This window comes from Euphorbia lathyris, chromosome 5 (assembly GCF_963576675.1).
Source record: "Euphorbia lathyris chromosome 5, ddEupLath1.1, whole genome shotgun sequence".
Classification (NCBI taxonomy): Eukaryota; Viridiplantae; Streptophyta; class Magnoliopsida; order Malpighiales; family Euphorbiaceae; genus Euphorbia; species Euphorbia lathyris.
This window is the reverse complement of record NC_088914.1, coordinates 30,130,326-30,154,351: the sequence shown is the minus strand read 5'-3', so window position 1 is coordinate 30,154,351 and position 24,026 is coordinate 30,130,326. Positions and strand designations below refer to the sequence as shown.

The 24,026-nt window shown below is 37.8% G+C and overlaps 2 protein-coding genes across 4 annotated transcripts; one reads left to right on the top strand and one right to left on the bottom strand.

The window, feature by feature from the left end:
- Positions 1 to 9,389: 9,389 nt before the first annotated feature.
- Positions 9,390 to 18,190, bottom strand: LOC136230311 (cyclin-C1-2-like). 3 transcript variants are annotated; one of them, XM_066019351.1, is made up of 9 exons: positions 18,037 to 18,190; positions 17,839 to 17,945; positions 17,151 to 17,190; positions 16,835 to 16,879; positions 13,334 to 13,452; positions 13,123 to 13,240; positions 11,792 to 11,842; positions 10,000 to 10,147; positions 9,390 to 9,820 (listed from the first exon to the last, which is right to left on the bottom strand). In XM_066019351.1, exons 1-9 carry the CDS (start codon positions 18,066 to 18,068, stop codon positions 9,716 to 9,718), a joined length of 765 nt encoding a protein of 254 aa, XP_065875423.1. In that variant the 5' UTR covers positions 18,069 to 18,190; the 3' UTR covers positions 9,390 to 9,715. The 3 variants fall into 3 exon arrangements, with proteins under 3 accessions (XP_065875423.1, XP_065875422.1, XP_065875424.1); XM_066019350.1 differs by having other exon boundaries at positions 17,839 to 17,938; positions 18,037 to 18,148; XM_066019352.1 differs by lacking the exon at positions 18,037 to 18,190 and having other exon boundaries at positions 16,835 to 16,926; positions 17,839 to 17,937.
- Positions 18,191 to 18,294: 104 nt separating this feature from the next.
- Positions 18,295 to 23,385, top strand: LOC136230312 (ubiquinone biosynthesis protein COQ4 homolog, mitochondrial). The gene is made up of 3 exons (XM_066019353.1): positions 18,295 to 18,477; positions 20,859 to 21,057; positions 22,530 to 23,385. Exons 2-3 carry the CDS (start codon positions 20,860 to 20,862, stop codon positions 23,019 to 23,021), a joined length of 690 nt encoding a protein of 229 aa, XP_065875425.1. The 5' UTR covers positions 18,295 to 18,477; position 20,859; the 3' UTR covers positions 23,022 to 23,385.
- Positions 23,386 to 24,026: the final 641 nt, after the last annotated feature.

Below are 24,026 nucleotides of genomic sequence, written 5' to 3'. Positions count from 1 at the left end.
GCAGACATATGACTTCACGTGTTGTTACTGCCTCTGCTCGGAGGGAGCGGACAGAGCAGCAACGGTTGATGGTGGACGCCCAGAGGGCATATGCAGCACAAGAGGAGCGTGTCGGAGGACAGGATGAGGCGGCTGATGTAGAGATGGACGGAGATGACTCTATGCCTCGTCCTAGTTCTGATACTCTCCCCGTACCTCGTGGCGTCGTGACGAGGGGTCGAGACGGACGATTTGCTTCTACCGCAGGATCGTCTTCTGGTAAGAGAAATTTAAAAATGTGCTTATTTTTATTTGTTTTATTCGGGATTATTAGAAAATATACCAAAAATTTAATGTAAACCGTTTACTGTAATTTCAGGTAGCAGCAAGCGCTCGAGGAGTGCTACAGATGATGACTGGGTTGTGAAAGATCCTATCCCAAGGGGTCCATTTGATGGTGCTGTGATCCCAAGCTTTCTGGGACATGTTGCATGTGCTATTTGGGGCGGTCAGGATAGGGGCGTCCTTAGGTGTCATACCAGATCAGGGTATTGCTCGAAGCTGAGGTTATGGTACAGTGGTTCTTCCAGGACGATTCAGTTGCTTATGGAGACATCTGGCATGTTCCATCTACCTGGTATCATGCACAATCATATAGATGCTGCTCTGATCACGGCATTTGTCGAGCGGTGGCAGCCAGACACGTCATCATTTCACATGCCGTTCGGCGAGATGACCATTTTGATGCATGATGTGTGGGAGATATTGCGCATCCCCGTAGATGGTGCCATGGTGACTGCTGATGCGAGTATTAACGAGCTTAAAGATTGCGTGATGGATTTGTTTGGGATGACTCGGGCTGAGTTAGATGTCGGTCACTACTCCTCTGGCGGTATACGAGCTGCTTCAGTTATGGATTATTGTAGAGGTGATCGGATTCCTGAGACCCAGGCTATCGCTTGGACGTTGCTGATGCTCGGTTCCACCTTGTTCGTAGACAAGAGTGGTGACCGCATCCGATCTTCTTGCCTGCTGGAGGTGCAGGAGTCGGCAGCTGGAGCCACTGGACTCTCTTGGGGATCGGCTGCACTAGCATATCTATACCGTCATCTTGGTATTGCTAGCAGAGGAGATTGCGGGCAGATGACGGGTTGTCTGACATTGCTCCAGTCATGGATTTATGAGTACTTTCCTTGCTTCAGGCCTCATCGAGAGGCAGTTACAGTTGACCATCTATATCGCTGGAGAAGAGCGATGAGCGGCTGAGAGCATTTCGTGCCCGGATTGATAGATTGACAGCAGATGAGGTATAATTGCTATATAATTATAAATATTGTTCAATTAAAACAAATTTGTATTACTTGTATGTGTTAATGTAATTTTATACATCTGTAGGTGATGTGGATGCCGTATGGCCCTGATGCCGTTACGGGAACCCCGAGGATGGTATACGCTGGATGGATACGGTATCGGGATGTGATCGAGCCATACATGCCGGGGAGATGCCTTCGACAGCTTGGATATGTGCAGACCATCCCCAGACCGATATTGCGGCCTTCCAAGGCTGTGCGTCCCTGGGTCAGTTTGAAGTATCGAGTAGATGTGCCAGCTGTGATGGTGCAGGATATTTGGGACTCTTTTCCCCAATCGGTCGTGCTTAGATTGTCTGTATTCACTCCAGCACGTACTCCATCGGATTGTGAGGATTAGTACATGCATTGGTACACCCGTCACTCACACCCTCGTCTACTTCCGGAGATTGTTGCACCCGGACCGACTGTTTATACTCGCTCGAACAGTGAGATTGTAAGTTATTTTTGGTTTTTCTTTACTGATATACAAATATGAAATGATATTTACTGAAGTGTGAAGTGATATTTACTCTGTTTTTTGTTCGTTTCTTTTGACAGTGGGTTAGTCGATTAGCTACCTGGGGTGAAGCTGTTTTGGATCACATGAGTCATCTGGACGAGGATGTTGCGATTGGCTATAGACAGTCGTTAGAGCAGATTATGGGTGCTTGGCATTTGGCCAAGTGATTTATGACTGTATACTGGTTGTACGATTTATATTTCGACGTATTTTAGTACTATTATGACTGATTTGGTATTTTGATATTTTTTTTAGTGGTACGCTTTATTATCATTTTTAGTGGTACGCTTTATTATTATTGCAATGTCATTACTACCAAATTATTATTATTATTAAAAATTACATTACCACGACATAAACTGAAAAAAATACATTACCACGACATAAATTGAAAAGAGTACATTAGTCACTATCTTCTTCGTACTCGTCAATGTTTCTTGAAGATGCCGCATCTACACCTGACTGTATTGCAAGGTATATCTCTTTCTCCTCTGCAATATTCGTCTCATATTCCACTGGAAAAATGTTCCATGGAGCATCTCCTCTATTTCTTGGCCAAGCTCGTCCTGGAAGGTAATCGTTCTTTGAAGCGCTGATACTCTGTAGTACTCCAACCTCTAATTTATAGCGATCCCAATTTTTCACGATCGAGTAAGGATAAGTGCGATGAACCTCATGAGAAATTTCAGACTCTGTCCATCTTAAAAAGATGATGGAGTTGAAATTTTTTCTAGGGATAATTCCCCTCTGATTATCACACAATAGTCTGACGAACAAAGCTTTCCATTCATCAATAGGCATAAACCATTTCAGAAATGTTTGAATATGACTAGGAATATTTCCTTCATTCAAACTGTTCAACCATTCCTCTAGAGCGAATTCAAATGGCATGTAATGCATATAACATAAGAACCATACCATGTGTAGTGAGTATATTGGAAACTCACCAGCAGACGGAGGCTTGAAGCAAAACATAAATGGAGTTTCAGGATGAAACATTGCTGGACTAACAAATGTCTCTCCATATACACGGATTGCATAGTATTGGTAATCAAGCATCTTCGTCGTGCAATCAGACTTACTCAAAGTTGACACTATGCTTTTCTCGGGAGGAAAATTAGGGAACACATTGGTAAAATAAGATGAAGCCATTGATAGTTGAGAGTTTTAGTTGAAATGAATTTAAAGAGTGAATGTATACTGAAGTAGAAAAATTGTTTAATTTTATAGATGGAAAATATAGCCGTTGGAATATGACCGTTGGAATGTAGCCATTGGAATGTAGCCGTTGGGACGAACGTTACCTGTGACTAAACTGTAACTACTCTGTAACATTACAGAACATTACAGAACCCTACAGAATTCATCAGAATTCACTTGTAACATTACATACTCTTATAGAACCCTACAGGATTCATCAGAATTCACCTGTAACATTACATACTCTTACAGAACCCTACAGAATTCATCAGAATTCACCTGTAACATTACATACTCTTACAGAACCCTACAGAATGCATCAGAATTCACCTGTAACAAACCTATAACATTACATACTCTTACAGAACCCTACAGAATTCATCAGAATTCACCTGTAACATTACATACTCTTACAGAACCCTACAGAATGCATCAGAATTCACATGTAACAAACCTGTAACATTATATACTCTTACAGAATCCTACAGAATGCATCAGAATTCACCTGTAACAAACCTATAACATTACATACTCTTACAGAACCCTACAGAATTCATCAGAATTCACCTGTAACATTACATACTCTTACAGAACCCTACAGAATGCATCAGAATTCACCTGTAACAAACCTGTAACATTACATACTCTTACAGAACCATACCAAATACTAATATCCCCTAAGTTTGGCCAATCTGGTCCACTGTGCCACCCTATCCTCATAGAAGCGCTCCCATCCTACAACGCTTTGACCTCGGTGCCGAAACCACCAGTGTATTATAGAGGGCACCGAAAAGTTAGGCGATAAATTTAAACGTATGTAGTGATGGCAGTGATTCCCTAAATGAGCTATACATATCTCACGTGCTGGTCTTGTAGCAGTGGATGCGGCATACAATGATAAGATAGTACCACACAACGCTAATGTGTCCCCACCCGAGAAGCCGAATAACATGACAGCAGCATTGTACATTGTAGCAACCGGCCACAAGTCATCCCAAACGAGCATCCAATAATCTGGTGTACAACCTGCACCGTCCCAACTTATCCTACGAATAGCTGCATCAACACTATCAACAAACACTCTTTCATACAGACAACGGTTAGCAATTATTTCATTTCGAATGTTATGCCTAACTGTCTGCCACGCTTCTTCGCTACCAAAAATGTAAGTTACAACCGTACGGAAACCACAATTTCCATCACCTACAACGTCGTAGTATGATTCGACATATGGTTTAATTATGCCAACTATTTTATCGGAATGTACGAAGTCAGAAGCATAATACGTTTTTCCATCTGCATTCACGTATATTAGTGTAAATGAACTATATATTGCAAAACATTTACAAAAAGAAGTTAGGTTTATCAAATTAACATTACCTGATGAGGCACCATTATGTACCGAGGATGAAGAGCTAATTCTGCCACTTCTACCACGACTCCTAGATGAACTAGTAGAACGAGCCCGTCCACGACGAGTTTCATTGTATTCCCAAGAACTCGGCATACGTTTTGTGGATTTGCTCACCTTAGGTCGTCCTCGAACGTGAATTTTGACATCGGGTTCGGTGTACTGAGCTTGATCAGGGTATAGTTGATCATGGATAAGCATTGAAATATTACGCATTATGGCTGGGTCGCCTTTAGAGACCTGGTCCACTAAGGACTGAAAATATCACTGATCCTCGTTCAGATCATTACGCCCTGCATTTTCATCAGTGTGACCATAATTGATTAAAAGTGTTCTCCATAATACATGAACACTCTCAATACTGATCATTTGGTCCAGATCACAAGCTCGTTTCAGCTCGCATGCACATGGTATCTGATGCGAGGTTCTCAATACACAACCGCAACGCACGTCCACTTCATGGCTCAACCCTCTCATGCGCTCTAACTCTTCATTCAGCAACTCCAGACAGTAGTGAGAGACTTTGAATACAAGTTGGTTTAATGGGCGTCCGGCGAAAGTGACTGCTTGACGAAGCCGGGACTGCTCAAGCATGTACCTGAGATGAAGACAAAATTACTATTAGTTAGTGAAATGATACAACCATAAATGCAAATTCCTAAATTGCAGTAGAACAAATTGCAAATACCTTATATTAGTTGCTTGTGATTCAATCTGCTTGTGAACCTTCTGCCATACCGTGTCAAAGGAGCCAGTTGTCGTATTGAGCCATTGCTTTAGACTAGCATGTTCGCTCTCCACTCGACAAGAAGTTGTGTTGCCAAAATGTAGGAACTCCTTTGTCAAAGCAACAACAAACTTCTCCTTATGCACCAACCACGTCTCCTCAACATACGAAATAAGATTTTTGTACCTACTCATCTTATCCTTCATCATGCTAAGATTGGTCTCGTACTCCTGAATGGTTAATGATTGTAATATTGTTCTCCATCTGCCATTCTTGAATTTTGAGGCATGGCCTTTATCTCCCAAAATTCTATACACTCGATCTTCCACATCCTTATTTATATGCCAAGTGCATAGCAAGTGCGCTGCTTGTGGAAAAACTTCTTTGATCGGCTTTAATAACCCAAGCTCCCTGTCACTAACAATAACGGTCGGGTTAAGATCAAACCCAATCAAAATCTTCAGCCTTTGCAAAATCCAACGATAGCTCCCTTCAGTCTCGTCTTTAACAATAGCATACGCTATCTTGAAGTTGTTATTGCATGGCGTCATCCCCACAATCTCAACAAACGACATTTTGTACTTGTTTGTTTTGTACGTTGAATCAATGCCAATGTACCAGTGGTAAGTCCTGAACATATCAACTGACTCTGGACGTGCCATGAACACATGTGTTATCACACCTGAATCAGCCTGTGTGTAATTGACATATTTGTTCTCCACAGCAATATGGTAGAATTGACTAGCCAAGTCTCTACCTTCAAACCCGTCCTTCCTCATTTTGTCCCTGTAATTATATATGTGTTTAATTACTGAGTTGTCTTCTGGGTGTTTTTCTTTAACTGCTGCTAAAATAGCACAGGGCTTTGCTTGAGCTGAAGTCATATCACGCACAATTTGTTTAGATGCGATACTGAGTCCGCTCATCTGCCAACTTCCCTCTGGATACATACGCATTGTATGGTTATGCATTCCAGTTAACCCAGCCTTAGCCTGTATCCCCCATCCAGAAAGGTCTGCATGTTGATAGGCTTTAATCTGAAATTTACAGCGGCACGCTTTAGTTTTACTTTTTCTAATTGCAGGATCTTCATCAATTTTCACAACACCTCTATATCGTTCACCCCGTGAACATCGCAACAGCTTCTGTTTTCCCCCATGTTTGTGCGAAGATATTACAATCTCAAACCCATTCTGAATAGCTATCTTTTTTGCCCAATCAATAGCATCCTGACACGAAGGGAAAACGATATCCGTTATGAAACGCGAACTATAATCAATGTTATCGGGTTTCCAATCTTCTATCGGTACCTGAATATACAAAAAATGCATAATATGTTAGCATAATTGACATTAAAATTAAAAAAAAAAATACTTTGGGGCAATTTCTGCCCCTTTTTACCTGAACGGGTAGCTTGCCCGTTTCACCATTGGTGAGAACGGGCAAAGCGTACTGCCGTTCCGTCGGTGGAACGGGCGGCACGTACCACCCGTTCCATCGGTGGAACGGGTGGCGCATGCTTCCCGTCCGTAGGTCGAACGGGTAGTTCATGCGTTCGGCCGACGGACCGGGAGTACGTGCTACCCGTTCAGGCAAAAACCAACGAAAAAAAATTAAAAATTAAACAGACACGTATTTAAGCATCGTAATATTACCTAGTGTTCGAAATCATTATCTTCGGGAATGCTTTGGTCCATTTTTGTAAAATTCGAGATTTGTGCTCGGGAGAGAAAGGGAGAGAGAGTTTTTAAGGTTTTGGAAGAAATAAAATGAGAAGGGCAATATGGTCAAGAGGATGCGGTGGACCGGAATTTGGAGGCGGTATATAACAATACCCTTTTTGTATCGGTTTTTTCCTCCATCAATATTTTCTTTCATTTTATCTTCACCTTCTGAGATCTATTTTCTTCCTAGCATGTATAGTGACCTTCACGGTGAGAGAAGATCCTATGATTTCAGACAGAGGGCAGATCTGGTGTTTTCAAGCACCTAAGGAGCAATTCTGTCTCTATCCAAATGTGGTAAAGTCATGGAAGGTTGTAGATCTGAGAAGAGGAGAGGGGAAGATAATTATTCCACCCGCCTCAACAATTATCTTTCTGACTTTGATACCGCCACTATACTCCCATCTTAATCGTCACTAGGGGTGTCAAAATGGGTTAATGGGTCGTAAACGGGTCGTGTCAACCTACTCAGGTGACCCGTTTATTGAAACCCAGACACGACTCGTTTAACTTAACGGGTTGACACGACACGACTCGGTTAAAACACGGGTTGACACGGGTCAACCTGGATAACCCGTTTAACTAAATTAATTAATAAACAGGTCAATTTTTGACACAACCCGTCAGAACATCCTAAACGAGTTATCTGACCCGTTAACACTTTAAACTTTCAATAAAAAGTCAACAAACCCATTCAACAACATTAAGTTCAAGTTGAACATAGTCAACAAATCCATTAAACAACATTAAGTTCAAGTTCAACATAGCAAAACATAAAAAAATCCAAATAGTTCAACATAAGAAAAAAACGCAAAATCCACAAAACATGAAACAACAGTAGGAACAAATAAAATCATAACATTCGATTGACAGCGGCGGAGTTGGCGTCTTGCTGATTAGGCTTTGATTCATGGGATTCCAAGTGCAATTCCATCAACTCCTTTTCAAGTTCATCAACCTCCTTGTAGTTTTCATCCACACCTAAAAAAAAATATAAAACCAAAAAAAACAGTATAAGACATGCTATTATGCTAATAAACTTAAAAAGTCTAAAATAAACAAATAATGATTTGTATCAAAAGGAAACAGCAAAAAAAACAATGAATAAGAAAAAACAATAATCAAACATGCTTGAAATAATAATAAAACAGCAAAGTCTCCCATATACAAAAGGAACCAAGAAATCAGTATATCAGACATGCTAATGATCTGTTAAAAAAAATCAGTATATCAAACATGCTAATAATTTCCGAGATTACCTTCTTCACCGAACGGAAGGCAGCGGCGCGGAACGGAACAGCGGCGGTGGAAAGGAGTTGTCGGCGGTGGCGCGGAACAGAACGGCAGCGACGTGGAACCGGCGCGGAACAGAACGGCAGTGGCGCAAAGAAGTTGTCGGCTGCAGAAAGGAGTTGTTTGTTGGCGGAAAGGAGTTCAAGGTTTGAAACAAAAAGGGAAATGGGAGAGAAGAGAAAGAACTCGTTGTGGTGGTGGCTGCTGGATGTTGTTAGGTTAGGGAATGGAAAAACCTAATTATTTGTTAGGTATATATATGGTCCTAAATTACTATCATACCCTCTCTAAAATTTGTTATTTCCAATAGCTAAACGGGTTACACGGGTTATATGGGTCGAGTTTGGCGGGTTCGTGAAACAGGTTGACCCGACACGTTAACTCGTCTAAAATTATACGGGTTGTAACGAGTCCGCGAGTCAACCCGCGACCCGACCCGTTTACGAACCGAGTTTTGCAGGTCGACCCGTTTAACCCTTTGACCCATTTAGCCTCAACCCTAACCCGTTTAATTTGCGGGTTACGCGTGTCGTGTTATCGTGTCATGACCCATTTTGACACCCCTAATCGTCACCTGTGGAAGGCTACTCCTGTTATTATATATATAATGGTTTGATTTTTTGTTACACCAATTCTTTTTTGTAATAACCGAATTAATAACCAATAACTAAATTACTCCAATTTCAAAACTAAACCGAATCATACTATAATTTCAGTTCGGTTTCAGTTTAATTAACTTGTACCCTCAAGTACTTCCACTGTTGATGCTGGGATCCTCAAGTACTTCCACAGTTGATGAAAATATGTGATAGAAATGGTAAATCACTTGAGTAACAATGCATAATGAAATTTGACAGGGTTGGAAAAGTGCTGGTCTCTTCAATCAATAGGGTACTCTATTAAGAATCTACTCTTTGACTTGTTATTTCAGTTTGGTTTGCAGAGTTTATAGTAAAAGATTGTATGAGACTATCAGTTAAATACCTGCTGCACTGCATATTAGGAAGCTCTTTGCTTGATAAATTTAGTCTAAGACTGATGAAATGTAATTCCCATATTTCAATGAATCATTAGCAGTTAGCTTGGTTTAATCAATTTTACCCCAAGAAAGCATACCTCTCAACTTTTTTAATTCACGTCACTTGAATATGCAATCATTTTTTATGCTAGTTAAGATAAAAAAAAAAAAAAAAAAAGATAGCACTGCTAGATAGATGAGTAAACAAGCTTACATACAAATCTGAGCAATCCTGTCTCTAAATGACTGTAATAGAACCTAAGTTTAAAGCTTGCGTGTGCAACCCATAAAGGAAAGGGGGACAACAATACCAGCAGCAGGAGTACGTGGTGAATTCTAGCCCATAATGGCTGTGGATGTCACTATGCCAAATGAAGGAATTACTATACACTGGCTCAACCATATATGATATCTCCATTTGAGGCATCCCAACCCATCTCTTTACCAGGTTTAAGCTGTTACTTAAACATTTCACTAGTAAATCTACAGGTTTACAGCTTCATTGCAACTTTGCTGAAAGCACTGCTAATTTTCTCCTCCGTTATCAATTTGTGCCCGTCATAGAAGTCTAATATCTCCATTGATATGTTTTTCACCTGCCACACCCACAACTCTTTCATCTTTTTGCTTCATTTTATAACAAAAACTATCTTGTATACATCATTAAACCAATTTTTACTTGTCTTGAATAGACATATTCTTCATTTCTATCAGCCAATTAAAACAGTATATTGTAACAAGCCGAAAACTGAGGACAGGTACAAGATTAACTCACCACATTCATATCAACACGAAGCTCTTCAAACCATGTTGTTATATCTTTCTCTCTATACACGCTACCGATGTATATGCAAGCCAAAGCAATTAGGTGCGGGGGATGCATAAGAATTAGGTCCATCTTGTATGTGTCGTTTACAAGTCCCCTGTACATGGCAACATATTAATGTAGTTTTAAATAAAAAAGATGAATATCATAACAATCAAGGGATGCAGGCAGCATTATTCCCAAGGAATATAAAAAACTTAATCAGGTAGATAAATAGGTCCAGAAATTTAAACACATTTCTTAAAACAGAAATTTTGCTGACACTATGCGTGCAGTGCAGTTGTGTCAAATGCTTCTATTCTCTTCAAATGAAAAACTATTGTAATTTTTGTCATCTGTTACGTGTTTAAAGAAGCTGCTTTGCATCAGGAAGACAGATAAGCAACAGGTTTTCTCACCTATCCTCGCATCGTTTTTCCATCAGCTATTTTCACAATCACAGACTGGGCAATTCAAAGATCATTGACCAAAGAAAAAAGGGCAAAGGCTCAAAGAGTCTATCAATATATAAGCATACCTACAAGAAGCAAGCTATGTATACCCACTACAGTTGCTTCCATACTTATACATCATAAAAGCATTTGGAAATGGTGTGAAACAAAACATTAGAATGTTGTCACTAATGAAAAGACTACTTCAGTAGAAATCCCTAAACCAGCTCATGATTTTAATACCTAATTTATGTTAAACCTTGAGGCACGTAACAACCCCCTGGGCGAGGTGCTTCAAATAGGTGCCGGGAAGAGGAGGAATAGAATATGTTTATTTTCTGAAACTTCAAAATGGTTTTTGTATATGTTTTTACCTTGTTTTTAAAAGTAGTGCCTCACTTTGCCCGAGCAAAGCGCCTAGGATAGTGCCCTAGGAAATTTGATGTACCATTGCCTTAAGGGTGCACCAAGCGCTTTGAAGGGATGTATGGAGGTTTTACAATTTACAGGATCGCAGGGGTTACAAAACATGGCAAACCTTTGGATTGTAACAATTATACAACGAAGGACTTTCAAGCGGCAGGAACATTTTTTGGGTTCCAAAAGTGGTATTTTATTCTTTCACCTTTTTTGAACCACCTACTTTGCCAACTATGATCATCTTTATTTTAGGTATTAGGGGAATCCTCCTTAATAGACGAAATATTCCTATTACCTTGTTCTTTCCAGTCAAGTGATGTTATTTAAAAAGTCCTTTTATTACCATTCCTACAAAGGTAAACTCGAGTTAGCAATCCAGCTAACAATGGAAGAGTTTGCATTGCACGGATATCTTTTCTAAAGTGCATTAAACTGCAATTCTTTGTCTCAGCTAGTTAAATCTATAACACTACCATTCCACTTATGGGCAATAATCTTGCAGCTAAAATTGGAAAATGCAGGGAAAAAAATCATTGAAAAATTGGTAGCACATTGTTGTGATATTGAAACCATAATAATTGCTAAGTACTGAACCAGACCCGGGGTCCCAGATACCAGGGTCATGAAGCACAGTAACTAATGAGCGTATTTTGCACAAGTGAACTTGCCTATCAATGGTTCTCTCTAGTGCAGCAAGATGTCTAAACTACCTAACAGATGACTTCTATGACATGCAATTAGCTGATATTACACCAATATTTCTTCATAAAACTAGTTAATACAGCAATTATATAAGATGCAATTAGAAAGTACAAAATAAGCATGTGATGAATACCAAGCTTCCAAGAAGTTTATGAGTGAAAAGGTGCTTTCGTAGAATGATTGCATACCAACATAATTGAATCATACTTATGTCATTAATTCCAGCATCCATCAATAACCTGTGAGGACGCAGGAAAAACAAGGAGAATGTTTCAGATAAATAAGATAGTCTGCCAAATAGATAGAGTAGAGATAAACTAGACAGAGAAGCAAAAACAAACAACTTTATCAGAACTAAAGATCCTGAAAATTCAAAGTAGTGGAGTTCTACTTGTGTAATTAGTTTTCCATATTCCATAAAGGGTAACCACATCCTATTCCATGATATATCCTTTTTCAGTATCCTTTCAGAGATCTATGAGTTAAATATAATGTAACTTCATCTCAAAGTCATGTATTTATTATTTACAGACTCCATCATAAATTGAAGTACTAAGTAACAATAATTTGTAAAACAATAGGACAAAACAAGAGAGGTGCCATAAACAGAGCCCTTAAAATAAATAATAAAAGCACTATTTCGAATCCTTTTTTATGCAAAGCTCCCTCTTTTGCCACAGAGGAAAGGGCCAGTGTGGGCTTGGCATAAACTCTCTCTTCTATACAGGTTTATATGGTAAAAGTTACAAAATTCAGATAATTATCACTGAGGTTGATTTATGAAAACCATATTTCTGCACATCGTGTGTACTTTTTAAGTTTGAATCCATATCATTTGCTTTTCTTGCTCTTATATCGTTAGGACTTGTTTCGTATGAACATGGACTTGTATCAATCATGTTTCTTTCATTTTCAAATGGACTAGATGCATTTATTGCATGTTTCATATCTGCATTTATTTTCTTCTTCATTCTTATTTCTTTCAGCTGAAATGCATAACCACCTTATCAACTATAAAAAGGGCGGCCCGGTCGCACTACGCGTCCCCGCTGAGCGAGGGTCCGGGGAGGGGTCCCACCACAAGGGTGTACTAGGGCAAGCCTTCCCCTGCCAATTTATTTGGCAAGAGGCTGCTCCTAAGACTCGAACCCGTGACCTCTTGGTCACACGACAACAACGTTTACCGTTGCGCCAAGGCTCGCCCTCCAGAAAATCTTAGAATGAAAGCAGGGAAAATCTTAGAATGAAATGCATAACCTTATTTTCTCCATGCCCCACAAACGCAAATTTGGTGGAAATTGGGATGATATAATTCACTGTTTTTCTAAGTAATGAAAAATAAACATGAGACTATACTGGACCTTGAAAAAGAACACCACTTAATTTTATACGTGGCACCAGAAGCCTGCAAAGTTTTTATTACAAATAATGATGCAAAAAGAAACAGGAACCCGTGCTTAAGGACTTATGCCATATATACAAAATCAACCATGAGACAGTGAGAAGATAGAGCACTTACGGAGACAATGATCGATAAGGATGGAACACAACTAGGTAATAATTTAGAGCTTCCAGGATCTTCATTTCCATTTCAAGGATGTCTTTGATTTCGTACCTGTACTTTTCATCAGAATTATCTGCATAATATTAGGTAAAAAATAAGCACCTTTGTAAGGCTAACATCCAAATTCCAAACTATAAGGAATTGGTCCTCCAAAATAACTGCTTACATAATTTTTTGATATAAAATACGAGGAGCCTGGCCTGCACAGTGCTCTCCTCTGCTTTTGCTGCCAAGTACAAGCAGGTTGGAGCTACAAGCCGAGGATCATATTCTGACATACTCTTTCTGAAAGTTCATAGGAAAGAATAGTGACATTATGATGCAGCGGAATTTATCGGTTTTACAAGTAGTCTGTTGATTCGGTTAAATGCCAAAAGGCTACGGTTCTATAAACTGATTCTACGAATACAGGGATATAGGAATAACAAGAACACGTTAAAGAACGTTGATTCAGTGCACGAATACCCGTTAATGAACTTTTAAAATTTACAGAACTTGAGAAACGAAATCAATTTCTTATTCAATCAAAAAATGCTTCTTACAATCAAAATAAGCCTTTAAATAGGAAAAAACTTAAACCCTAAAAAAGAAACTGAATAAGAAACCAAAAAACAAAAGGGAAGTCCTAAAAAAACAATAAATTGCAATTAATACTAAATTAAAACTAAAAAGAGAATGCAATTAATTCGAACAATTTAACCGCAATGCCATTAAAATCATATTTTTCCATAAACTTCATGGCTTGCTCTTCAACCACATCATTCTCCCCTGGGTGGATAAAATTTGCCCTCGAATTTTTAGCATCAGATGAATCACCATGACAAACTTCCTAGACCACAAAGCTAAGTTTTTCATCATCACAAGAATCACCATGACAAATTTTCCAATATAAGGCCACAAAGCTAGGTTTTTCATCATTAGATGATAATCATGAATCCAAACAGAATCCTCATCTGGATTTAATACTTCCACGACTTTATAGAATCCATGGTAAAAACTGGTTGTGCAAATCAACATTCAAGATTGCGGGCAGACATCTAAATTTATCAAACAACAATTGAGAAATATGACCTTTCAATTCAATTTCGCCGTTTAGAGTCCCTGCGTGATAGACTTTTGTATTAGGGAACAACCATTTTTAAGATGCAAATAGAGGTTGTCATTATACAGCTCAAAACACCATTTATTCGTCAAAAAATCGAGATAAGATTGAATTGGAAGCTGATTCGAAACGATAATACGACGTTCCACAAAAATTGGAGGAATCGTGCAGGCGGTGCTGGTGGAGTCCTCAAATCCGGCGATTACTCCGGGAACCTCTCTATCACCATGTTCGATCCACTCCTCAGACCCGTCATCATCGATCTCCTCATCGAAAACAGGTTATGGATCAATAAATACGTCTTCCTCTTCCCTCTCATCTGTAAACGGTTTGGCCATTCGCTAAGTCATCCTCTCCATCATATTTTTGAACTATTCGAACCGATTTTTAATTCGGCGCACGAATACCCATTAATGAATGAACCTTCAAATTCAACAGAACTTTGGAAAAAAGAAATCAATTTCTTATTCAATCAAAAACTGCTTCTTACAATGAAAATAAACATTTCAATAGGCAAAAACTTAAACCCTAAAAAATAAACTGAATAGGAAATGAAAAGACAAAATGAAAGTCCTACAAAAAACAATAAATTGCAATTATTACTAAATTAAAACTAAAAAGGAGAATGTAATTAATTCGAAGAATTTAACCGCAATGCCATTAAATCATATTTTTCCATAAACTTCAGGGCTTGCTCTTCAACCGCATCACATTAAAATCCGCATTTGAAGAACCAGTGGTCCTAACAGACCATAGGGAATAAAAAAGAAAGAGTAGTGTTGATTGCATGCACAAAAAGAAAACATTTGATGCTACATCTTAGAATAAATTGTCGGAAGTTCAATAAAAAAAAAGGGCGGCCCGGTCGCACTACGCGTCCCCGCTGAGCGAGGATCTAGGGAGGGGTCCCACCACAAGGGTGTACTGGGGGCAAGCCTTCCCCTGCCAATTTATTTGGCAAGAGGCCGCTCCTAAGACTCGAACCCGTAACCTCTTGGTCACACGACAACAACGTTTACCGTTGCGCCAAGACTCGCTCAGCGGTCGCCTGCCGTCGGAAGTTCAATATATTTAAGAAATAAAAGAGGCTATAAAATATAGAGCCAGAACTGCCACGATGCCAAAAGCATCCAGATATATATACTAAGCATTGTTAAAAGCACTTGAGGTGGTTGCCTTGGCGCCAAGACGAGGCGGGGTGAGACAAGACAAGGGTGCCTTACAACCACTAGGAGAGGCGCATTCAAGGAAACGCCGCCTAGACGCAGAAAGGCACGCCGTCATTTATTTCCAACATTTTTAGAACTTAAAGTATTGTTCCCTCCATTTCACAATATTTGTCTTCTAAAATTTTGGCACATTGATTAAGAAAGCAACTATAATGTTATTTTATCAAAACATCCCTATAAATACACCATGAAATACAAAATACTTGGTTAATTTTATTGTAACCAACACTAAATAAAGATATATTTGGAAAAAGTTATCAAATATTTCCTTGATTAGTAAAATGTAAAATAATTGAAACAAAGAGATTTTCCTATACTAACAAATATTATTAAAATAGGAGGGAGTATTTTAAAAGGGAATATTTGTTTTCATCAATTGTAATGTTATTACCTTACACTTCAAGTACAACTACAGAAAATATATATGTATAATTTGAGGTATAACAACGCATAATTAATGATTTGGTTTTGAAAACCAAATTTATAGTTTCTAAAACAAAATAAATATATTTAAGGGGTGAGGAGAAATAGTAAGTCAGTAAAACATCAGAATAGGAAAAAAAAAAAAAAGAGAAGCAGACAGCAAGCTTCATAAAGGGAAAAAACAAGAAGCTTTGCAAGCAAAAAGAAGATAGTCACAAGTTATAGTAGTCTATGTTTATTTTATTATGACACTTACAAAAGCTTTTTTTATATAGGGCTTTACCTTGCTTTTCTAAGTAATGCCTCACTTAACGCAGGCGACCGCTGCGCCTCAAACAATTTGAACTTTCATTGCCTTAAACAAGGGCCCATAGCACTTTTAACTACACCTATGACAAAACATGCTTTATTTTTTAAATTTATCAAACTTTATGTTAACAAGGGTGAGGCAGGTGTAGGGGATAATAACCAAAGGGTAGGGGATAATAACCAAAGGGCTGGGCCTACTTTGGAGGGTGCATGAGAGGAGAAAGGGGAAGCACGTGGCAGTGTAGGGCTGGCTAGGTGGTGTGAGAGTGTGTTGTCTGTAGTGAGGTTATTAAATGAAGGGGAGAGATTTGTTAGGGAAGTCAGGAGGGTGTTTGCTTATTTTGGGACCTGCTGCGTTTGGCAGAGGTCATGGGAGGTGTGCGGGTTATTCTTTTGTAATCACATACAGCTATTCCTTTTTCTCCATGTTCTTAGCTAACAATACTACTATTACTTCATTCCTAAGTGTAAGTCTTTCCTTTTGCTATTCCTATTTGTTTCTTGTGGCATTCTCTATCACTCTATGTGGAGCTCAAAGTAAAAGTGCAACAGTTCCATTGATTAGATAGTTCAAACTTCTCTTCCAAAGGTAGAAATATAATACCTGATATAAACTCGTCTCATGTATGTAATTGCGGTGGCGACAACCCTGAAAGATGTGCAGTACATCAGCAATTTTATAAGTTAATTGTGACACTGTAAAAAGGAGAAAAAAGTAAGGGCTGTCAATCAATTTTGTAAGGTAACAAAATATACAAGATATTTCTTTCTATTTTTCGATGATTTTCCATATAAACTTCAGCCTAAAACCTATAAAAGCATTAAACAAAATAAATAAATAAATAAATAACCAGTTGAATCCAAAATGACATGGGAATGAAGAATGATAGGAAGAGATAAGTCAACAAACAAGGTCAAACCTTTGCCGAACTTTAACTTGTTGAGCCAGCTTCCATATATCTGAGGCAGAAAAAAAAATACCAAGGAGATTTATAGAGAGAGGACGGGGGGAGAGAGAATCTTAAAAGACAATAAATTGACAGTTGCAATGAAAAAGAATGGCAAACAAATTATAAGCAAGACCATAGATGATTATATTAGCACTTCAAAGAAGCACAAGAGCCTTGTTTACAATAAAAACAATTAGAAGCCAAAATCAGATAATAATGTCTGGTAGAGAACTGATGTCAGGTGTAAATCATAACTTACAGAGAAATCCAATGACCTAAAAGTAGACAGGGCATTCGGAAAAACACATGGATAACATTATTCCTATATAATGAATTTAGGTTTAGCATCAAACCTATTTGAAATACCATTTCAAAGATTATGGAACAATGAAATCCCAGTTGTAAAAGATGCTCAAACATCAATGATTGGTTGTTAATTATCAATAACTAAAAGAAACTTGAACTCGATTTAGTAATATAGGAAACACGATTAAGGGGAAAAGAATTCAAGATTACCAGAATTTAGTATCAAGTGTAAGCTAAATAAGAAACAAAACACAGAAGACACAATTTCATAACAATCAAACCCATATTTCAAATGAACCCAGTAATTTCCATGGTAAAATCTGAAGATAAAGAGAAGATATAAAGATCATACAATTGGCCATATGCATCTTAATTAGCTTGAAATCCTCAACAGTGATGCCCCTGTCTTTGTCTTGTTGCTGCACTACATCCACCTCTTCCTGGTCCAAAAGCTGCTTGCTGGGAACACGCACAAATTAAAAAAATATACACAAAAAAATAGGAACATAAACATCATACTCTAAAAAAGAAAAAGAAAAATTAATCTTACTAGTGAGAGGAAGTCCAGAAATTGGCTGACATTTTTGCGCACAGATCCGAAACAACCCCAGTCTATTCTCTTTTTCTGTTTACAAACAACTATTAATTGCTTTCTCCGTTTCAGAGATCCTTGCAATTGCAATTCAATTGCAGAAATTAGCCCATAGTAATATTGGCCCATGGGCCTACGGTTCTAAGCAATAGGTATAAGCTTAGGGGTTTAATTACAAAAAGATAGACCAAAAAAACCTATATATATATATATATATATTCCTTTCTTCCGATCGTGACTTTTCCTCTGGAACGTCTTCTTCACTTGTGCGATTTTTGCTGTGGAAAGTTCCTCTTGTCTGTGCGTTTTTGTTCTGTGGGTCGAAGTCTTCCTCCTCTGCGTTTCATCTGTGGGAGTCTTACTTCTGTGCTCGATTTTACTTATCTTCTATTCATCCGTGTAAGTCTTTTCTGTGCAAACCTAATTAGGCTTTATGTTTATGATACAAATTGTAAATTAGGTTTATGTGATACATATAGAGTAGGTACTTTATGTTTACAAGTTTTTTTTTTTTTTGTTACAAGTTATAAATTAGGTTTATGATACAAATTATAAATTAGGCTTATGATAAATATAATTAATTATATAAAAATTTGTGCTTGCACCCGTACCTTATATTTTTCAAAAATGTACCTGCTTTCAAAAATGTGTCCGCATCGAGTAGGTGCTTCATAGATTTGAACCTTAAGCTTTGTTTGGAAGTTTGGAGGTTACATGAGCTGACAGTTAAATGAGGTAATGGAAAGGGATGACAGATGGAAATGAAAGTTAAAAATTAACATTGTTTGAGAGTTTATGTAAATGAGGTTAAATGTTTAACTTCGTTTGGTAGTTTTAATTAGGAATGGCAACAGGTAGTCTACCCGCGGGTACCCGGCACTACCCGACCCTAATGGGACTACCCGTATCTTGTATAAAAGGGAATGGGACGGGTATGGGATCAAAACCATTACCCGTTAGGGTAATGGGACGGGTATGGGAATACCCCCTAGGGTACCCGTTACCCGTCATAAATTTTTTTTATATTAATAAATATCATTGTTTTTTAGATGTAAGACGTGAAATTTAAACCCCAACCATTTATTTTTCAACAATTGAGTGATACCACTAAACTACTTTATTCTTATTAATTAAGGTTCAATTTATTCAATTTTTAGATTGATGATTTATTAAATTTATAGTTTGTTAAATTTGTAATATTTTATTTATTTATTGGTTCTTAACGGGTAAGGGTACCCGCGGGTACCCGCGAATTAAATGGGAAGGGTATGGGATGCAAAAAGTATACCTGTTAGGGTAATGAGACGGGTACGGGTAATTAAAAAATAAAAGGGTAAGGGTTTGGGAATGACATTACCCGCGGGTACCCTACCCGTTGCCATTCCTAGTTTTAATATGGATTGGAAGGAAAGTTAAATTTACTCTGTTACACCCATTAACCCCCAATTTGGAGGTTAGAGTTTGGAGGTTGCAAGAAGTAAACATTTAACCCCATTAACTTCCATTTACTCTTAAAAAAATAACTCCTAAACAAGATTAACTTAATATTTAACCTTCCATTACTCCCATTTACTTCCATTAACCTCCTCCCAAACAAGGGCTAAAAGTTAGCAAGTTATTTGTGGATCGATATTTTAGTAATTGCAATATTTACAATTCTTTTTCTAGCCAAACGAGATGAGATTATTTAACTTTATAAACCCATGTCCTCCTCCCAAACAGAGGAAAGGTTAAAATCCTTAAGGGCTTTTGGTATTCTATTGGGATAGAGATAAGGATAAAGGTTGGGACAGGAATAATGATAAATGGTTGGGATAAGGATAAAAATATGATAGTTGAGAATTATTATTCAATGTCCGTTATGTGGGATAGGGATAAGGATAAAATATTACATTAAACTATATAACATTAATTTGAGGGATAAGATGACTTTTCCATCCTATTAAAATCGCAGGAGCTTATCCCACCTCCTTATACCACTCCTCTCTTGGGTATAGGATTTGAGGCAAGACTCATATCCCTCTCTTATCTCCCTAACCTATCTCTAAAACAAACATGAGATAACCCATCTCAGTTTTTTAAATGCCTATCACCGTGTCTTTATCCCCTCTAACAAACACCCCTTCCTATTAAAATCTTTTCATTCCCTTCCTTTAATAACCCTCAATGCACTCCATCCGAACAAGCGTTTGTTTCAGCGGTTGGTTTACTTCTGTATTAGTTCCCAATTTTGGGTGGAAGTGTTTCTGATAATAAATTATCAGAGATTTTGGGAAAAAAGAGCATTGAAAAGAACAGATTTTGATAATTCTTCTCCACATCTTTCATCAAAGGCTGCAACAATTTGAGCTTTTTAGAATTTAAAAAAAAAAAATAATAATAATAATAATAAATCAGCTCTATAGGGTTGCCGTTTGAGTCGGTGATTATTTGTTCGTCCTAATTTGTTCTCATGAACTTACATGCATACAAAGCCATTTCTTTTGCACTGAATTGAACAAGTACTTTGGGTTTACTGTTTCTGTTCTTAAATTTAGATTTTTAATTTTGTTTACCACCAAAGTGGATAACGTTTATTAAGTTTTGAGCAACGCTTCTTTGAGGACTGTTTAATATGATCTAATAACTCCATATTTATGCCCTTGTATGTGATTTCTTTATGCAGTCATATTTAGCCAATCCTATTCTTTTATTTGCCATTTTAGTTCTATTTAAGGTTCTTCTGACTTCTGCTTTGTGTTATGCAATATCTTGCTTACTCTTTCTTTTCTTTTGGATAGGATGTTGAAAGGTTCAATGGTAGAGGGTGCACGTGTTCGGCTTAACTGGTGGCAGCAGGCTGCAGTCGCAATGGGTTCAGCAGTGGGTGCACTGGTAGACCCACGAAGAGCAGATCTGATAGCAGCTCTTGGAGAAACAACTGGGAAGCCTGCTTTTGAAAGGGTACTTGAGAGGATGAAGAGGAGCCCAGAAGGCAGAGTAAGATTCTCTATTCAAATTTCCTTATCTTCATTTGTTTTTTTTTTCTTTTTAAAATGATCACCACATGAAATGGTTTTATGGAAAAAGTATATGTTATTTCACATGACTAGTGAACCATTTGAGATTTTTTTGTTCTAATTGGTCTAATGCAAATGAAGATATATTATTTATTCCTTTTGCATTTGACTGTTCACATTATTTATAAAGTGCCAATTATCTGAAAGTGGTCAGATTTATACTTCTGGGTACTTGAAGGATTATAGGAATGCCAGATAATGAATGGCAAATTCAACAGGAAGCAAAAGTTTATATTTCAAAAAAAAATCAAGAGTGCCTTTTTAATATTTTGCTAAATAATTTTCAGGGCCTCTGATGTCTGTAGACTTTTAGATTTATTTCCAATTTAAGCACTATTAGAACATCTTAAACAAGATTCTATCAAAAATGTTGATGGCAGTGGAGAAGCAGCAGCAATTTAGTAGGATTTACATTACTATTTCTTTTTTTTTTCTCGCTCTACATTTTATTGTCGATAAGCTTCTAGTGATGAACAGAGTGGGGAATATCTCTCGTCATTGAAAAAGTAGATTCCTGACAAAATTGTCAGGTAAAAATGATAGTGTTGCTATCTTTATATGGCTTGTTATCAGGTTTCACATGTTTTGCCTGTTTTCCATCTTATTGTTATGTTCTGTTACTAGTGCAGAATATCTCATCTTTATCTTCATTAGCTCATCTTTTTCTAGAACATTATTAACAGTAATATGCCAATGAGATGTTCGGACATAACGAGCTAGTAGGACTCTCTGGTAAAATAAATATATTGTGAAATTCATGGGATTGCATGTGACAACAACAACAAAGCCTTAGTCCTGAAATGATTCGGAGTCGGTTAACATGAACCATCATATAAAACCGTCAAATCATATCGGCGATATAAATTCTCTCCCTCCACTCCCTCATATTCACTACCATATTTTCCTCAATCCTCAATAAACTCATATCACTCCCTCTTTCAAGTTTGCTTAGGTCTTCCCTTACCTCTCACCATTACATTCCTTTGTCACTCTTCAGTCCTCCTAACTGCTTGATGCGGCGCTCTTCGTCTTAAATGGCCAAACCACCTTATTTGGTTTTCCTCATTTTATTCTCATTAGATGTAACCCCTACTTTTATCCTAATTATTTCATTACTCACCCGATCCTTTCTCGTATGACCACACATCCATCTCAACATACGCATCTCTGCCACCGACATCTTATGAATGTGACAGTGTTTCACTGCCAAAACACTCCGTACCATATAACAATGCTGGTCTAATTGCATGTGACACTCTAATAGATATTAAGCTGGTGAATCCTAGAAAGCTAGTACATGTAAAGATTTATTTTGCTTGGTACGCTGCTGTGAAAATTAGCATATGTTATGCTTCTGCAATAAAATAACCGGCAAATTTATTTTCTTGACAGGCGGTACTCTTGGAGAGACCACGTGTCCTGTCTGCAAACGTGGGACATGCATGGGACTTGCCAGCAAACACATTTGGGGCTGCCTATGCAAGATTCATGGGATCGAGGAACTTTTCTCCAGATGACCGCCCACCTGTTCGGTTCATGGACACAGATGAACTCGCATATGTTGCGATGCGAGCACGTGAAATACATGATTTTTGGCACACCCTGTTTGACCTTCCAACCAACCTAATTGGCGAGTCGGCACTCAAGGTGATAGAATTTGAGCAAATGTACCTTCCGATGTGTGTAATGTCTGTTGTAGGAGGCACAGTGAGATTTAACGAGAAGCAGAGGAGATTGTTTTTCCAGCACTACTTTCCATGGGCAGTTCGAGCTGGAAACCACTGCACTGATCTTATGTGCGTATATTATGAGAAGCACTTTGATGAGGATATAGATGTTGTCCGTCAAAAATGGGGTATAATTGCTGCTCCTAAAAAAGTGTAGCCTGATTCTAACTGGGGATGCCTTGTTAGAAAATTTGTACAGATAAGAGGTCTTTTAGAAATAGGCCGTATTCTCAAGTGTAGTTGATGCTACATGTTGCAGTGGAGAAGAAGCTGAAACCTATACAGAATGATATTTTTGTTTGCAGAAGCCATACTTGAGTGAGTTTAGGAAATTCTAGTTGCTTTTTGAAGGCCAGGAAGCTTTCTTGAAGGTGGGGTAGTGTTCAGATGGGATGATTCTATCCGCCTTGGGGTAAATTTGAGCCAAAATCAAAGTAGGAAGGCCAAGTCATCCTTATTGATTTGTGCTTTTTGGTGTAACCTTCTTGTCCCATATTATGAATTTTGAATTTGCTTGCTTACTCACCCTTAAAACATAGGACTTGAAACTTGCTGCATTCTTAAACTTAGGTAACTAACCCAAAATGTCAAAGTATTCCCTCATCCTTAAAATATTAAGGTGCGACTTCTTTAACTTATAATCTTATATGAAATTATTGAACAAGAGGATCAAGGTTTTTTCAATCTAAAGACAATAGAAACAGTAGAATATCTCCAAGTTAATGGTTTCTAATATACTCCCTTAGTTTGATAATATTAATTAATAAGGCCTCGAAACAAACCCTGACCTGATGGAGAAAACCTTATTATAAGGGTCAGGTCCGTACATTTCTGGAAATGTGTGGTTTGGGCTTACTAATGTAATACATTTGATGAGCCCAAAACAACATATATCCCAAAAAGTGTGGAGGTTTGACATGAAGGAGTTACGCCTTTATATAATTATCCAACATGATAGATTAAATATTTTACCATTATGCATTGCTTTGTGTAAAAACCTATACATTTTATTAGTTCGCTTTTTAGTTTCTAATTTCGTTCAAATTTCTCCTTTGAAAGATTTTTGTGTATGTTCAGCACATTTGTACATTGGGTTAATAATTCAATAACACGTGATATGTTAACCAATGAAATATTAACATGTATAGTTAATTATTTTTTT

What these genes read in the sequence shown, in the direction of transcription:
- LOC136230311 (XM_066019351.1), bottom strand. Translation starts at nt 18,068, where the DNA reads ATGTCAGCCAATTTCTGGACTTCCTCTCACTA. An exon ending in ATGAGACGAGTTTATATCAG is followed by an intron (nt 13,453 to 16,834) that starts GTATTATATTTC and finishes ATGAACTTTCAG; the next exon opens with AAAGAGTATGTCAGAATATG. An exon ending in TTCGTGTTGATATGAATGTG is followed by an intron (nt 9,821 to 9,999) that starts GTGAGTTAATCT and finishes TGGGTGTGGCAG; the next exon opens with GTGAAAAACATATCAATGGA.
- LOC136230312 (XM_066019353.1), top strand. Translation starts at nt 20,860, where the DNA reads ATGTTGAAAGGTTCAATGGTAGAGGGTGCACGTGTTCGGCTTAACTGG. An exon ending in AGAGGAGCCCAGAAGGCAGA is followed by an intron (nt 21,058 to 22,529) that starts GTAAGATTCTCT and finishes TTTTCTTGACAG; the next exon opens with GCGGTACTCTTGGAGAGACC.